At 43.0% G+C, this 17,240-nt stretch overlaps 1 protein-coding gene across 5 annotated transcripts; it reads right to left on the minus strand.

Annotated features, from left to right (window-relative positions):
• Window positions 1–1,017: 1,017 nt before the first annotated feature.
• Window positions 1,018–16,899, minus strand: LOC114442157 (catenin delta-1-like). 5 transcript variants are annotated; one of them, XM_028415479.1, is made up of 21 exons: window positions 16,554–16,899; window positions 11,618–11,738; window positions 10,514–10,677; window positions 8,844–8,912; window positions 8,637–8,756; window positions 8,293–8,531; window positions 7,891–8,172; window positions 7,565–7,805; window positions 7,259–7,481; window positions 6,916–7,108; window positions 6,693–6,810; window positions 6,454–6,607; window positions 6,220–6,237; window positions 5,851–5,919; window positions 5,511–5,638; window positions 5,247–5,397; window positions 4,955–5,147; window positions 4,601–4,809; window positions 4,475–4,516; window positions 4,290–4,357; window positions 1,018–2,692 (listed from the first exon to the last, which is right to left on the minus strand). In XM_028415479.1, the coding sequence occupies exons 3-21, from the start codon at window positions 10,670–10,672 to the stop codon at window positions 2,684–2,686; spliced, it is 2,685 nt and encodes an 894-aa protein (XP_028271280.1). In that variant the 5' UTR covers window positions 10,673–10,677; window positions 11,618–11,738; window positions 16,554–16,899; the 3' UTR covers window positions 1,018–2,683. The 5 variants fall into 5 exon arrangements, with proteins under 5 accessions (XP_028271280.1, XP_028271278.1, XP_028271281.1 ...); XM_028415477.1 differs by lacking the exon at window positions 1,018–2,692 and adding an exon at window positions 4,001–4,104; XM_028415480.1 differs by lacking the exons at window positions 1,018–2,692; window positions 10,514–10,677 and adding an exon at window positions 4,001–4,104.
• Between the last annotated feature and the right edge of the window lie 341 nt (window positions 16,900–17,240).

Below are 17,240 nucleotides of genomic sequence, written 5' to 3' on the forward strand. Positions count from 1 at the left end.
ACCAAGTCCAAAAACAGCATATCATGTAAATTTGCACAAATTGCAAAGGGGTCTTTGGGGTTTTTTACTTCCCCATCATTTTAATTAATCAAGAAAAAATGTGCTAATTATAAACACACACACGTCTTAAAAGAAAACTCATTTGAAAGTGAAAATGATAGGAAATTAAATAAATAATAAAGACATTAAAAACTTTTAGACCTCACTGCAGCACTCAATACCCAACTTATTAAAAATACACAAATCGGCCAACAGTGAGCATGATTATGAGTTAAAATACATATTTTAGATTTCACCATCATCTTCAAACAAGTTTCAGAGGATGCACTCCCCCCATCTCATAACCGCAACCTTTATGGCCCTGCACCTTTTACACGAAATGTTGACTCATAGTCTGACACACACACACACACACACCAGAGCCTGACTAATATCAATCCCTCACACTCTGACATGCACTTAAAGCCCTCGTGATCTAGCAGCTGCTTGTCCGTCTATCTGGGATACATTTCAGATGTGTTGCACACTGAACCCCGTTCACGTCCTCAGGCAAACCCCATCTGATCCCTTTACATGTCTGAAGCCTCACAAACAAACATATTCACAGGAATATTCTCTTGTCAACATGCAGCTTGACGTGTAATCAGAGATTACAGCAAAGCTGACAATGTCAACACCAAACAGTCCTAAACTGTGCTGCAGTCCACACTGTGTTAAGGCATGACATGAGGACAGGTGGAGGTCTTGTTATGATGTGAATGTGTTTAAATGAGATTACAAAGATTCACATATTGCATACCTCAATATTAGCACGTTTAAAAAACAGATTAATGGAGCACACTGATGGAAAGTGACCATTACATAGCCAAGTTTGAGCATTTGCTATTTGCTGCTTTTACAAGAGTGAGAGGAGGGGGATGAAGTTACAGACACTCTTTAATTAGACATGTTTACCTACATGACACATAGGTCCATCCTCACCTCGCCTCACAGCCATATCAATCACACTGCACCAAATCTTGTCTAGGAAAAGATCTTTATTTATAAAAACAACAGTATTACCAGATACATACTTCACTGAAAAAAGCAACTTCTCAGAGCCAAGGCAGGCATGAATGGTACATTATAATTTTACATGGATAGGCAACAGTACAAATATACTATGTGTGAGTAAAAAAAAATGACTGTCTCTTTTTGCCGTTAAAAACAACCGGGATAAAAAGTAGAACGAAATTGCATAATGCTCTCACCCACCTGTCCCTCTCATATACAAACCCCCAAATAAAATATAAACCAGACAAGAAGGGTACAACAACAAAAAAGCAAATGGATCATAGACCAAAATGTGCTTTTTCTTCTCCCAGTTTAATTTAAATGTCAGAATTATTCTGCCTAATAATAAAAACTCGAGTCTCCTCTGAGTGCAGACGCCTCCCAAATGTAACTACTTCTATGTCTAACAGTGCAAACTGAACATAGATGGGCATGATGAAAAATATGTCCCCCCGTTTTTGTTTTTAGTGTAAATCTTTTCCAGCAGGGACCATTTTTTAAAGCGGTATGTCAACATATTTCAGTGGTTTAGTAGTGTTTGTCCACAGCTTTACGTCAGTACTGGGTATGATGTGATGCATCAATCCAGTTGGCTACATCTGTTTGTGTGTGTGTGTGTGTATATATATATATAAAAACAGACAAAACAGCTGAAATTCTTGTTTTGTACAAGTAAAGGAGTACAAGTAAAATTCTGACGTATCAAACACAAAGAGGCAGTCGGTACATAAAAATAATGCTCACAGGAAGAGGGGCACATAATTAAAACAAAAAAAGGAAATAACGTGTGGTGTCTTATGGGTGTGGTCTGTGCACATACAAAAAAATAATCACTCACTCCTGAAAAGGTCCATATTCACTCCCCTGCCCCGCACACACACACACACACACACACACAAGCACAAACTCAGCCACAGGTTTACTGTATGACAAATATACACACATCTGCCCTTCTGTCAGTATACGCCTGTGCTCATCTCAACCAAGAAAAAAAAATAACTCTAGACAGGAAAATAACTCCTATATAAACAACACTCTCAATCTACAAGGTGGCCTGTCAATGTGTTCCAACCTCCCAACAATCCCAGTGAAGGGACAATTTAAATTAATGAGCCAAAACTAATGCAGTCATCCATTTTCTTGTTATATACAGTATATACCCTACACAGTCTGAAGAGAAAGTCATCATCAGGATATGGGTGTTGGCAGCAATGTGTTGACCATGACAAAATTTACCAAAACTGTTCAATGTAAAAAAAAAAAAAAAAAAAAAAACAAGCAGGATGACAACACTAGAATTAAATGATTGTCAACAAAGGTGATTGCCTTTAAAGAGGATTTATAAGTTATAAATGGAATATATTTCTGCTGCTACAATTGTAAAACGTAGTTATGTATATGGGTGTGTGTGTGTGTGTGTGTGTGTGTATGCGTGTGTTGCATGAAACAACCACTTTCTTTGGATGCCAACCCTCATCTTTTGATCCCATCTTTGTGGTGATGGAGGGAGAAGGAAAGAGAGGGGTAGAGAGAGAGAGAGAGAGAGAGAGGGTGCGAGTCTGTATCTGGAACTTCTCTCCTCAGTAGCAGTGGTAGGGCAGGGATGGCCCAGTCTGGGTGATGCACACTATCAGTTTTTCTGGAGGAACACAGCAAAACATCAAAATACAAGCACAGTATTTACAGAAACAAAAAGGAAACACAAAGTCTTATTATGTGGTATCAGTATGGCACACTGCACACTAGTGATGTCACAATAACCATTCAATAATACATAAGGCACAACTACATTGTACTGATTACCATCAGCATTCAAATCAAGTTGCTGTGGGTTAAGCATGACATGAGTGCTCAGCAACAAGCATTTCAGTGGGAGGAATCCCTGACAACTGTCTGGTCTCCAAGCCAGACCAGGCATAAAACAATGGATCCCCACAAAAAGCTACTAATTTAAGTGGCTTGTGGGTTCATCTGCAGCAAAATAAGGAAGAATAGTAATGGTTGGGGAGATATGATCAGCAAAAAATGTCTGTTCTGCAGAGAAAATATTTCCTCCTCTTTCTTTGTCCTCTTATTGTCAGTACACCTACCAACACTGCAGGATTTAGACTCCCAGGCATGTCCACATATTTAACCATGATAGATATCTCTGTGTGATTCCTGTGTTACAAGTTATTATCTTTGTTCTGAAAGAGCTGCAGTAACAGAGATAAATATGTGAGGTGTAGATGATTAAGTGCTTGAGTGTGTCTGTCTTTATGTTGTACTGCTGACGCTGTCTCCTGAATCCGCTTTGCCATACTTCCATACTTAGTTGTGTGGACATTAAAGTGTCAACAACAAATCATCTCATTAGAGCAAATTAACCAGTGCTCCTTTTAAATGAGTGCCCGTAATTGTTAATAACTCTTATACACACACATCATTGTGACTATTACATGGACCAATTAATCTGCTGCTTGTTCGAATTAAGAAAATGTGCAAGATCCTGTTATGGTTATACCCTGTGTAACCACAAGAGGGTGCTCACCAGTAGAAGAGATGGGGAACGAGGAACATTTCATTTTAATGCCAGATTTACTTCACAACAATAGTGTCAAACACAGCAGCTGCTGATAGAAACACCAAACTACACAAAATCAGCTTTAAATATGGCTTTGTGACAACACTAATGCTCAGTTGTTAATCTGAGGATTTAAATCCTCACTATCAGCCTGAGGTTCACATCTACATTGACAGACTGAACGGACCACAATGCATCTTGCAGCATACTATACCAGCATGTACACAACACACCGGGGTGTCATCTAGCTAAGCATCATTACAATAGACTTTCTGTCTGTGTTTGAGTATACAGAGCAGAATTCACTGAGGGTTTCAAATTTTAAGAGACAAAAGGAACACGGCTCATAGAGACCATGCAGGATTAGAGGTCAGTTGGACATACCATGCTGTTACATGCAGAGAGGGGTAGAGGGGAGGGGGGGAGGGCTAACCATCGTAGGAGTCCAACAAAGGCAGGGAGCCCTTTCTGCCCCCATACACCCCTCGCTGAGAGACCAGAAAAAGAGAGAAAAAGCATGTGAACAGGAAGTGAGTGTGAGAACAGAAAAGTGTCAGTAATTGTAAGGTTTTAAAGGTTACGGTCAGGAACTATTCAGCGCTGTGCAGGTGGTTAGGGATTAGTGCAGTTAAAAGCAATCTGTCGAATGTTTGTTACAATGATGTGAAAGTACCGGTAAAGTGTCTGTGGTGTCATCCAGAGTGTGTCTCCGCTCCCTCTGGTCCAGTGTAGAGTAGGCTTCTGAAGGGTTAAAAAAATGACAGTATACCACAGATTTAACCTCTAAAATATGTTTCCATCCATTCTTCTGGATTATTAAAAAGGAAAAAAAAAATCACCAATGATAAATGTACTAACCAGGGCCGAGGTCATTCAGTGGAATCATGTCTCTCTTTTCCCCTAAAATGAAGCAAAAGAGCCACAATTCAAGCTAAATAAAAACATGTGTCCTGTCTGAAGGCAAGATATTTTTACAGCTCTGACCTCTTTCCAGTAAAGGTGTGGTGCTGTCCTCGTAGGTTCCATTAGCTCTGGTGCTGGGGCCATTAGTGGTGCTGGCGTTGGGATTAAGGTTGACCATGAAGTCTGTTTTCTTCCAGCCGTCTTTCTCAAGAGGCCGGCGGAGTTCTTTGTGAGCCCAGACAAGTTGCAGCACCTGACCTGCTCCCCGCACCTCACGCTCAGATCGCTTCCTGCAAGACACCAAAAGAGATATGTCAATATACTAAGTGTTTGTTCAGTTTATATCTAACCCTAACCCTTTATATCTTGCACAGTTGCAAAATAAGGAAAAGTCAGACACAACAGGTCACCAATGAATGAACTGAAAACACTAACCCGTCCTTGTTGATGAGCACCAGCCTCTCAATGCCTTGTGTGGCTCGGAGAGCCTTTGCTGCCTCCAGATTATTTCCCAGCACCTCAGCAAGTGTGCTCAGTACAGACACCACAGTTTCCTCTGACAGAGTGCGCCCAGACTGACTCTGGCCTCCAGGCAGATTGGCCACTAGGTGAGGCACTGCATGCAAACCTAAAGGAGGTACACAGTGAGTGGCAAGATATAGCACTGCAAAGTCATCTCAGGTGTGTTATCACATTATATTTAAGGATTTAAAAAAAAACATCTTACCCAGCAGTTCACAGTTACGGTTGTCGATAGCAAGGTTCCTCAAAGCTCCAGACATGGCCCGAACTACACGATCGTTTCCATGAGCCAACAGTTCTGCAATCATGGGGAGACCCTTCTCTAGACGCACTGTGGCTCTGATGTACCTACCATACTGAGTGACAAGCACAGAGAGGAAATGAACAATGATATGAATAAAACACATGAAAAGTGTATTCATGTACTTAGAACAACATTAATATTTCAACAAACAAAAACTGTACTAACAGTCCATCGACCAGCACACAGGTTCTGAATGGCACCAGCAGCAGCCTCAAGCACCGAGGGGTTCTTGCTCTCTCTGAGCAGTGATGTGTAAACACGAACCACCTCTGGCTGGAACAGCAGCTCATAACCTAAAGTCGAAAGGTGTCAAAATGTTATAATAACCAGTAACATCTGGCTTTTGTCTTCTGTAGGAAAGGTTATGACCTAGATTACTTCCCAGGTCAAACAGTGGTCACAAGTATTTATGGTTCCTGTGAATAAATCCTCACGGCATATGCATCTCCTCTGCCAAATGATCGCTACAGTAAAATTGAGTTGAAGGAAGAAGAAACCAACACACCTTTTGCAGGTGTTGTCCTCTTTGGAATATCAACCAGGTCGCCGCTTCCATCATCTCCATCCTTCTTTCCTGCAGATTAAAAGAAAAAGCAGAGAAGCAAAAAGATAAAACGGCACATAAGACAAGAATACAGGTTGTTGGATGATATGAGCATTGACATGATCTTCAACATGACCCTCATTGTGATTTTAATGCAAACATGCAACCAGTGGAACAAGCACTGTCTGCATGCAATGCTATGTGTGACACCAAGCGATCATACTCATGTGAATTCAGGCACTCTTATTTCTCTAATGAGTTTTTATGTTTGTTAGTGAAATGAGAGTGATCAATGACTGTCAAATATTCACCCAAAGCGGGGAGTCTTACCTTTGGAAAACCACTCATCTAAACACAGCAAAGAGAAAAGTGGTGAAGGAGGAGAGTGGGAAGGAAGAAGGGAGGTAGAAGGAGAAGAAGAGATGGGGAGACAGTGGTACAGTGTGAAAAACACAAACAAACAGCGACAGGTGCTTCCTTCACCAACAAGCTCAAACCCAATAGCAACTGCGAGAGAGCAACATCTCAGACAGTGTAAAGATATAGTAGCTGTCCGACACTGACCTTTGCCCTTTCGAGAGCCAAAGCAGCCACCTTTGTTAGCCGGAGCGGGGCCCTGGTTGACAGGTATGGTCTCTGAGAAGTTTTCACAGCCAGGAACTTCACGGTGAACCTGATAGGACAGATTCCTCAGGAGGCAGACACAGTTCTCCACCAACTAGAAGACAAGGGAAAAAAGTGGGACAAGACAATTAAACACAGTCCAAGGATCAAGAATCTAATGTAAAAAATATCTGTCTTACCTTGTTATCCACATCTTTGCGGTTGATCTGTGACTGGACAATGTACATGAGTGAATCCACCAGTCCTGTGCACTCTCTCAGCTTCCTCCTGGCCTCGCTGCGTTCTGAACTCACATTCCTGTTGAAGAAGTTAAGCACATAATTGCAGGTTTTCTTCTCAAAATAAGCCTTTTCTCCTTCTTCAGCTCTCTCTACTTTCCATCTATTGACCCCCTTTGCATACCTAAGGCAGCCAGCAGTGTTGGTCAAGGCGGTCTCCCACTCCAGATGGCGTGGTTTGCAGCTTTCTTCTCCTCCGTTGCTCCCTCGCTCCCAGCCCGAGTGTGGAACGATCACCTCGTCAGCTAGTGCATGCAAGGCATGGTCCACAATCTCCATCTTCACAGAGTCGTGGGACGAGAGGTTCCATAATGTGCCTGGAATGATATAATAAACACAGTTACAAACGACACAATTAAGCCCTTAAAATAATCTTACCAATTAATTAAAAATGCCACAGGTCTTACAAAAGCACAAAGGGTAAACAACAAATGTGATTTGATCAGGCTTCACATGAGCAGTAGCACCTGTGATAGTGTCTGTGAGGTCCTGCTCATGGGTTTTCCTCAGTAACCTGACCAGAGCAGTCACTCCGTCGCAGTTCTTGATGGCGATCTTGTTGTCGGGGTCTCGTCCGTATGAAATGTTCTTCAGGGCCCCGCAGGCAGAGTGGTGCACCTCCTTGCCAGGGTGGTCAAGCAGAGACACCAAAGCTGGGATGCCCTTCAGACGACGAACCTCTGACTTAACCTGGAAACATAATAGCATGCTCACTGAATACACAACATGGCTTCCAATACAAAGAAAGTCAGTGAATAGTGAGGATGGCTCACCCTGTCATTTTTAAACGTGAGATGCTGGAGAAAGGCAGCTGCATTGGTCTTCACAGGGTCCAAGCGGTAGCTCAGCATGGCAATTACCTCCGGCAGCTCTGGCTGTCTCCATGAAGTGGGAGGAGCCTTTCTTAATGTGCTGTCCAGAGAGGCCATGCTCCCCCTTTCCATCGTCATGGGAACGCCCCAAGTATAAGGATCAACTCCGCCCATGTCATTATCTAAAGTATCTTCACAGCTCCTACAAGCCATAGAGGAGAGAACATTTGTTTGAAGTGTCTCTAGTAAGACATTAAAAGCTAGTTAAATTTACACTTGTTGTTTACCTGAGTCTCCGTCTGTCCATGCCCCCGGGGCCTGGCCCCAGTCGTGGCATGGTACCGTAACCTCCAGGGTGCATGGGGGGAGGCCCCATGCCATAATCATCATATCCCACACTGCGCTGATCATCCTCCAGTCCATAATGGCCATGGCCATACCGCATTTCCATCGCTGAGCCCATGGTCCTCATTCCCCGACCCACCTGGGGCTGTGCTGCATATGGATCAAGCTGCTGCCTGCTGGGAGCACGGTAACCAGAGTCCAGAGTACGGTAGCCATCAACTGGCCTGGAGAAACAGAGGGTAATGAATGAATGAAGTGAAAATCCCTGAAGTATAATCCCGTCCTGCATTCTTCACCAAAATAATTACATGAGACATTTTCCAGAACTGTATATGTTTCTATACCTGTAACGGTCATCCATGTGAGAGCCTCTGCTCAGACTAGTGTATGCCTCTGATGGCGGACCTCCCCGGTAGTCATCGTAACCTCCTACAGGGCCATAGTGGTAATTTCTGGGTACTGTAGCGGTGGGATAGTCTCCTGGGATAGCTTGCCTGTAGGGGCGGTCAAGTGTGGCGCTGTAAACGCCCATTCCGGACATCGGATCAGTGGGCAAGACTGTGCGTGAAATTGGCTTCTTCATCTGGAGAGACAGTGCCATCAGGGATAAAAAGATTTAAATATTTAGGGATATTTCTTTAAGTCTAACGCTACAAATGAAACTGTAACAAGCGTCATGTGACTCTACCCCATTGTCTGTCCGCCGTGTAGTTCCCTCCTCAGAAAAGACTGAGTGTACTTCCTGGGGGTCATCTTCTGGTGTGTAGCTCTCATCTGGAGCACAATGTGCGGGGTCCACCATCCTGTACTGTAGAAGACATTCCACCGATGTTTAATTACAGGTACATACATAGAGGTAAAAATCAATCAGTTTTATATAATTAAATGTACATACCTGTGTGCCGTTTATGTACGAGTCTGTCAGTTTCAGTCGTTCTATGTCTGCATCCCCTAAACGCCCGTTCTGGGATGAGAGAGAGAGGAAAAAACAACTGTTAAACACATTTTAAATATAAAATGACACAAAAGTAGGTTAACAGCACAGCTCTCAGTACTCTGTGCTGTCTGCTTTCTTACAACCACGCAGATGATAATACTGCTGCTTAAGCACACCCAGTGCTGACCAAACTGTCCCTGCATGTTTATGGTCTGTGAATCACTGCTAGACGCGGAGGAGGACATTTTGGAATGCAGCCATTCATCCTTGCACCCTACTTCCTCCTGCTCGAGACTCTTACGCCATCAATAGCTGTCACACTGTATGACTTGTCTACTTTCATTCTAAATCTGAGTAACGCTCAAGTTTATGTATATAACAACTCACAGCGATCTCATGTGAACTCACTACAACATCAATACTTAACACTGCATTTCATACAATGCCCACAGGGAGGCAGGGCTGTTATTAAATGGGAAGTGCAGACTACTATTACAACAAGAAGTGCCTACTTCCTCTACAGCCAGTCCTTCCTATAATACCACCTTATTTACAATCAGCTCTGCATGTACTTGGAACAGTGTTGGGGAAGCAGATCTATATCCTTCTTATCATTTATATTTTTGAAAACATGGAAATATGACAAGGCCTTAAACACAAAATAATGTTAGCCTTACGTATTATCTGCTCAAGGTTTTCAAAGAGACAAAACATAAAATCTAATCTATGTCACCAAGCCCTTTTAAACTGCTGTACTCAAGTGTCAATGTATTAGGTAAACTGCATCAACCTCAACCTCTGAGCAAGCATGACCTGGAATAAATAATAAAATTTGGATCACACTGATGGTTTCTGTAGTATATGGTAGTAATTCGACTATCTTGTGTTTGGACTGCTGGTCAGACAAAACATTACACTTGCATACATCCGTATGGGCTCCAGGAAATCAATGATAGCAATTTTTCTTTTCTTTTTTTTTAGGACAAAACATGCATCCCTAAACACACATATTAGTCTAATAGAATGTTATATATTATCATAATGCCCAATGCTAACACACAGGTTAGCCACATGTTAGGGAGACAGAAAAACCAATATAATTTAAACAAATCCAAATCATCCTCAGTCAATCAACAGCTTCAGATGCCTTAAGGACTGTGCGACACATTCACAACAGATGACCCCATTCCATACCATGGCATGCTGGAACAGAGAGGAAAATAACTGAAATTCCACAACAGGGGCCGACAAAAGGTGTACGTGTCAAGAGTGTATCCGGTGAGGGACACTGAAGGCATGCTGAAAGTGTGTGACGATCATCTCAGGCATGTTAACAGTAGTGGCACAGTGCAGGCATAAGCTGATGTTTGCAGATGAGAGCTGACAGATGGACTTCTGAGATACAGACCCCATGAAGACAGATGATGACACACACAAACACACAAGGACACAAACTTGCTGAGCGCTGGTAGAGAGGAGGCGGGACCGAGGAGAGGAAGGATGGATGAAAAATGTTACATGAATTCACTGAGAGGATTGGTTGGAGGAAATAATGATCCATGTACTGGGTGGAGGTAAGAGATGAGGGCTATAGATGGGGGACGTTCAGATTCTTCATGAACTGTTACCTGTATGTGAGGGTGTGGGCGACCCAGGGCTGAGGGGCTGGTGGCGGGGAGGCCCACTCTCCTCCTCTCCTCCTCCAGCGCCCGGGTCAGCTGTTCAAACTGCACCTCCTGCTCCCTGACCGACTCCAGCAGAGCCGCTGCGCTCTCACACTGCTCCATACACACTACACATCCCCAGGGGGAGAGAGGGGAGCGTTACACACATCCACAGAGCCTCACACTACAGCACAGGGCGATGGTTTCTAACAAAAAAGACTCTCCAATTAAAGTATAGCAGTGGATGCAGGCTTTTGACAGCTGATGGTAATCAGAAGCTGTAATATCTGGTTTGATGACGATAAAATGCCTTCTTGGAAATCGACTGCCGCTGTAAGGATTGCACAACAGTTGATCCCTTGGTTTGGCCTCAGTAATTTAAGTACTGCAGTAAACACTCGCAGACATGTTTCTGACATATCTGACAACATGTCCCTATTAGACTGAACATCGTTTTCTAAGAAGTCTGCCGTGGTTGACTGGTCGATTCAAGTTTTTGCAGGCATTTCTTGCAACGCCAGGTGCAACAGTGAAATCTACCCATGGTTTTGCTATAAAATTCACCTAAATGATAAACAACCAAAGTTATTACATGACACAGTGCGGTCTAACAGTAGACACAATACAGGAAGTCGGTAATGATTTGTCAAACATCGCTGATAGATCGATAAGCTACCACTTGGTGGTGTTCTCTGGGCAATCCTTTGAGCCCCTTAGAAATTGGTTGGAAAATTTTATTTATTCATTTAAATAGTTTTAACTGCCGTAACTCTATTTGACTGCAGTTTGATGTATTTTCATGGATCTAGTTTGCAGATGAGAAAAATCCAGAACCATAATTAATTATTTTTTCATCAGAAGCATAATTTAGATAACAGAGACAAAGATAAAAAGAGAGAAGCCTGTTTTGCACAAACAGAAGCACCCTCTAAATTTTCTGCTGCAGAAGGAAGCATAGAATAGAATTCAATCCGAGGAGAACTGCAGACTTCTCGTTATGTTTCAGCTTAACACACACAACAAAGTTTAAAAGGTCAGTTTAGGAAAAAAAAAATCAAGAATACACACCTTCACCTGTGGGCGTGGTTTGGTAGAAGAGGTGAGAGATCACGCCAAGGTCAGAGGTGCTCTAGTTGTTCATGTGTAGAAGGTCAGCCAACCACCGAACCCAGAAACAAATAGGAACGGACTGCAGGGGAGGACAGAGGAGTGGAGGGAAGAGAATAACAAGACAAGAGGGAGGGAGAAGTGTTTTTAGTGAGGGCACATTTGCTTGAAAAACAGCAACATAGTGAGAATACCGTACAAGTGTGTCAACAGGGATGTGTTTGCTCTGTGCGCAGAACAGCACAGCAAGAGAGAGAGGTATACAGTAGCCCTGGCCTTTGGACACACCCTGTATTTACTTCAGCAGTTGGACTGTGTGCAGCAGCTTGCTGCGGGACGCTGACGAACCTGCAGTATTTTCTGGGCTAAAGAACATCGACCGTCAGCACAAAGAGAGGTTTAGAGAGCCTTCGAGGACCATATGTTCTCCTATCAACTCTTGTTTTTTCTTCTCCAACTGCCTTTTATCTCTAATCAAGTGTTCATCTACCCAGTCTGCTACTTTCGGTGTAACTGCACTTTTAACCTCCTCTTCTATCAGTTTGTTATCTTGGCTCTGAAAAAGACATTGTTATATCAAAGCCAAACAAGTGGAGACTCAGATCCTCTTATCTGTTGATGCATCCTGTGCTACAGAAACCCAGCTCCTCATGAAAGGTGAATAAACCCAGGCTTTCCCCCCCACACACACACACACTTGCATGACCGGTTGGACAAGGTAGAGGAGAGGCAAGCACAATTCAGTTACTCAGTGCCTCAATCAAGTCTGGCTACCTTAGATGAAAATAAAAACACTTCACTGAGTTTTGGCAAAAACACAGACCTGCATTTACACATAGTGCAGCAGATGTGTTTCAAAAAGGCGGAGCAAAAGAAGGGGAAACCGTGAGAAAGGTGCAATGAGTTCAAAATATGGAGGTGAATGACTCAGAGTTTCACCTGTATCAGGTTGTGCAAACCTAAAAAGAAAGCCAGACACAATGACGTCACCAGAGACACACAATTACGACATAGTAACGGTAATTTTACAAGCTTGATTTTAGCTGGTAAAAAGAGGCCAGTAGAGCTTGCGTCTCTTTGTGTAAAGTGAATGACTAACACACACACACACACACACACACATATATACATGATCCTACTTCTTTAAAACAAATCCCAGCTTGGGGTGTGCCCACTGTGGGAAAAAAATGTGAGGAAAGTGGGATGGTCTGGTGAGAAATAAAGGAGCGGTTAAAGTGTATTTCACAGGACAAAGTTATCTGCAAGAACCGAAAACTATGAGTTGCATGTGGGATAAGGCTGACTGACAGGAAGACATGATGTCATACACACACTCACCCACAGTCACAACCTCCAACCTGAGCAAATCACAAACTGCTCCCTGGACTTTACCACTCATGTCTATATATGGGCACAGCCAGGACAGGGCTGATATTATGTACTACAGACAGAGATGGGTAGAACAACTGAGCTCCAGACAAATGAAACAACAAGATGGGTAAAGACAAAAAGAGGGAATGAGATGGTGAGCGTGAGTAAAGAGGAGGGGTGGTTAGAGAGATAAGGTAAGGAGTGCTGAATAAAAGATAAAAGCTAATCTTGCATTCCTAGCATTGTCTCCTGCCAATTCAGCACAATAGCCCACCCACAACTCATCCACTCTAAAAGAACCTTAGCAGGACACTGGCTAATAATCATTCAGTGATCAGTGTTTACTGTGCTGCTGTGGCATTTTAAGGCATGTTTGCAGGTTGTAATGACCCAAACCCAGAGTAAGATTATTTCACAGTTTTATACCACAGTCTCAGTCCTCGCCTTATCTTACACAGAGAATTATTTATCATCATTAACAGTCTATACGCTATCTTATTTCGCTAATGAGCACAAGTGGCTTTTACAGAAGATAAATTATAAACTGTGGCTGATATTTCTTGGCAAGTGCACTCGCAAACGTGATTGAGTATGTGTATGTATGTGTGTGTGTGGTTAAACCACAGCCAAGTGGGAATTTGCAGCTGTCAGTCCAGGAGGCTGGTGGGACAATGAGAAGTTTGTGTAAATGAGAGCACAAGCGCCAAGTGTGAAAAGAGTTTTGAGAGCAAGGAGAACATCATCGGACACATAAGGGTGCGTGCATCTGTGTTTCTGCATGTGTCTGTAGGCAGTGCAGGGGGTTGAGGTGACAATTACACACTCATGACTTCTATCCTCCACCCATCTCCCTGTCTCACAGCTGTTAGTTTTGGCCTTGAAAGCCATCAGCGTGTTTCGTTGAACAATGAAAACAATCAATGGTGTCCCATTGCCGTTCCCCTCCTCTTTCCCCTCTTACCCACTTCCTGAGAAACAGGATGTTATGGATTCGACATCAGAGATGAGTAAAGGAACACAATGGCTCACCATAAATTATTTTATTCAACAGAGCTGCGTGTACACAAACCATGAGACCCATTGGATGTATGTTGTAATAAACCACCCACTGACGGTTTGCTTCCTCCATTAATGGAGTGTTTTTTGTGGTAAAAATCCCCCCCGGTCAATATGTTGATCACACGACCACAAACCACTTCCCATTTTGCTAATATTAGTCCACATCTACTGTTTTCTGTTCTGCTTTCTCACAGCTGATTCATCTCATTAATTGTTTTTTGCAATAAGTTATTACTGTGCATTAACTTAAAAATATACAGGTCGTGCTTTAAAAAAAAACATACTCCCCTTTTATCATAGTGGAGCGGGTGAGTTTGAATTATGTATTTTAAGATGACTTTCGGACATTTATTAGATTAAATTAATCTTTTTGAACAGTGTTTTGCTAAAACATCCAACATTCTGTTAAAGACAAAGAAACTACACAACATGAATAGACTATTTCTGTCTATTCATGTTGCTCTCAAACCTTCAAACTACATTCAGTCACTATCAGCCGCAGGGTCATGGTGAGGTAAAAAGAGTGCAAAGACAGAGATATTTCCTAACAGAACAGAAACAAAAGTTCAAAATGTCAAACTCTGTGCTTTGAGGCCAACATCTGACTGAACCTTGACACACCACGAGTCTGATATCTATCTGATTCTTCAGCCGTCAGTCAGCATGACTCTTAGCTCTGTCAGCAGACACCTGCGATCATATGTACATGTCACCAACAATACAGCCTTTGTGGATTTAATGAAACTCCAGTTAGTGTCGTCAGTGATTACACCAGCCATCAGCAGCTCCGGCTGAAACAACACATGCACTGTCAAAATGCACATCTGTTCGAGCACCTGAAGGTAACAGACACTGCAATTTGCTAATAAGTCAGTGTGATGCCACTGGTGCTGGTTTAAGCTGACCATGGCTTGTAATGGGATTGAAGCTTTAGCCCAGTAATCCACTTACCTCCTAACACATACACACGTGATGTTAACATGCACACATACATAGACACTGGCACGTTAGGCCCTTTGTGGATTAACCTGCACACCTTAAAAGAGCAGACACAATTGTAGTCTGTGCTGGCAGCACACATCAACAATCAAACAATGACTCCACGCAGGCAGTGAAGCAAAGGGTTGTTATTAACTGGTGGCACCTGCTGCACGTTTAATCAGACCCAGTAATTCCTACAGAAAACACTCACAACATAAACAAAGTTGAACTAAAACAATGCAAGAGGTGCTTACATAAAAACAGTGTTTACAAGAGAAAAAAAAGCCTGTGTATTTGTTCACTCTCAGACTGACAGTTATCCCCACCCAAGCATTTTCCTAACAAAACATGTTCACACAGGAGCCACCCAACAGGTTCACCGGCTGACAACCCAATACTCCCAGGCTGTCTGACATGCTACAAAGGAGAGACCACCACCCTCAAAGCGGAATCAAACACCCAATACACACGCATAAACATACAGCCGTGTCTAACCAAACGAATGAAAAGGTTTACCTTCATTAACACTCGTAGATTGGAGATTTTCTACCAAAGCTAAACGTCGATGTGATAAAATCTTGTTTATCTGTTCTAGCTGATAAAACTGTCTGGCGCTCAAATAATAGCTCAACTACAACACTAACTAGGTCACAGCACAGTAAATGTATGTAGGTAGGGAACTAATGTACTTCAGTGTTATAAACCCGCCTGATAGTCACGTTGTCATGTGAGTTTAAACTCCCCAAACCTCTCCTCCCTTGCAGACATCTCTGGTAACCATCTAGAGCCGCATAGCAGTCAGCATTACCTTAATGTCGTGAAATCCCACATACTGTGGTGAATTGATTTGCTAACGCCACATAGCAATGTGGGGCATCAGCACAGAGCTGGCAGCATGTAGCCAACAGTGAGGCACAAACAAAAGCCGTCGGTATAAAAATGATGCTCACGAACAAAGACTCCTGCTTTTGAGTCGGTGACTGTGTTGTGCTAACGCTGCTGCCCAAATAAATGACAATACTGGAGATCAAATCAGCCCAGTTGGTTTGAATGCTCGCTCAGCACCCGCATGACCTGGTTTGGCTGTCTTGCTACGTTAGCATCACAATAACCCACATAGCCGAGTCGAGATCGCTGCCAACAGCCAGGCTAGCGTTAGCATAGCAAACACAGATTAGCCACGGCGGCTGAAGAGTTAGCGGGTGTTTAGCTACGCGGCCTTCAAAACTAATTTAAACGATGTTCTTTGAGTTTTCTGTGGTTTCAAAGGCTTCGTTTGAACCACAGCGTGCACGACAGACAACAGCGGCTCTGGCCACGACGTGAACTTTTAACTTAGCATCCTTAGCTAATGTTAGCCGAGGAGAGTCGTGCTACTGATATATCGGTGATGTGACCACTCCTTGCCAACGCTGCAGTGCAGCCACTATCTGTGAAAAAAAACCCGACACATCAAACATCTGAAAGCAATAATGAATCTACTCACATTCTCTTTGGAAGTCTGCCCTGACCCCCTTCCAGACTACTCCGTTTTTAGTGTTTTCTGTCCTCTTTTCCCCTCCTTCCCCGGGTTCTGGGTCAAGCTCGTTAAAGACGAAGCGACATCACGGAGTTTTCTATCAAAGAGAGGGCGGGATCAACAAGCGACTTTACCGTAACGACGGCGCACGCAGAATTCCTGCTCTCACACAGGTGTTTGTCCTACAAGTTTTCAGACGGCTTTTGTCACCGATGATTAAACCTTCTTCTTGTCTAAATGATTCACATACACAGGAACACGGAGTTGGGGATTTAAATTCTGTTACAATCCGAGCTACCGCCCAGCGCCTCCTCTCCCCTCCTATTTCCGCCTCCCTCTCCATCTCATATACACACACACTGATGTCATTTCATTGATTGCCCAAGAACAATAGTCTGAGAGGAAGCAGCATTTCGTGGGGAAGTAAAACAACAGCATTCCACACCAACGCGACAAAACTACCAGCACATAAACCCGCTAAAAGTGACCATCACACCCCCTGCGTATTCTGGTTCACTTCTTATCAATCATGTTTGCAGCATGACTGAAGGAATTCACACATCTTCTTTTCTTTCATTTACTTTGATTATTAGCTGGATTCTGAGTCCAGTCTTTAAAAACTGATTATATTTATGACTTCCTAACAAAAATCAA

This window comes from Parambassis ranga, chromosome 10, assembly GCF_900634625.1.
Source record: "Parambassis ranga chromosome 10, fParRan2.1, whole genome shotgun sequence".
NCBI lineage: Eukaryota > Metazoa > Chordata > Actinopteri > Ambassidae > Parambassis > Parambassis ranga.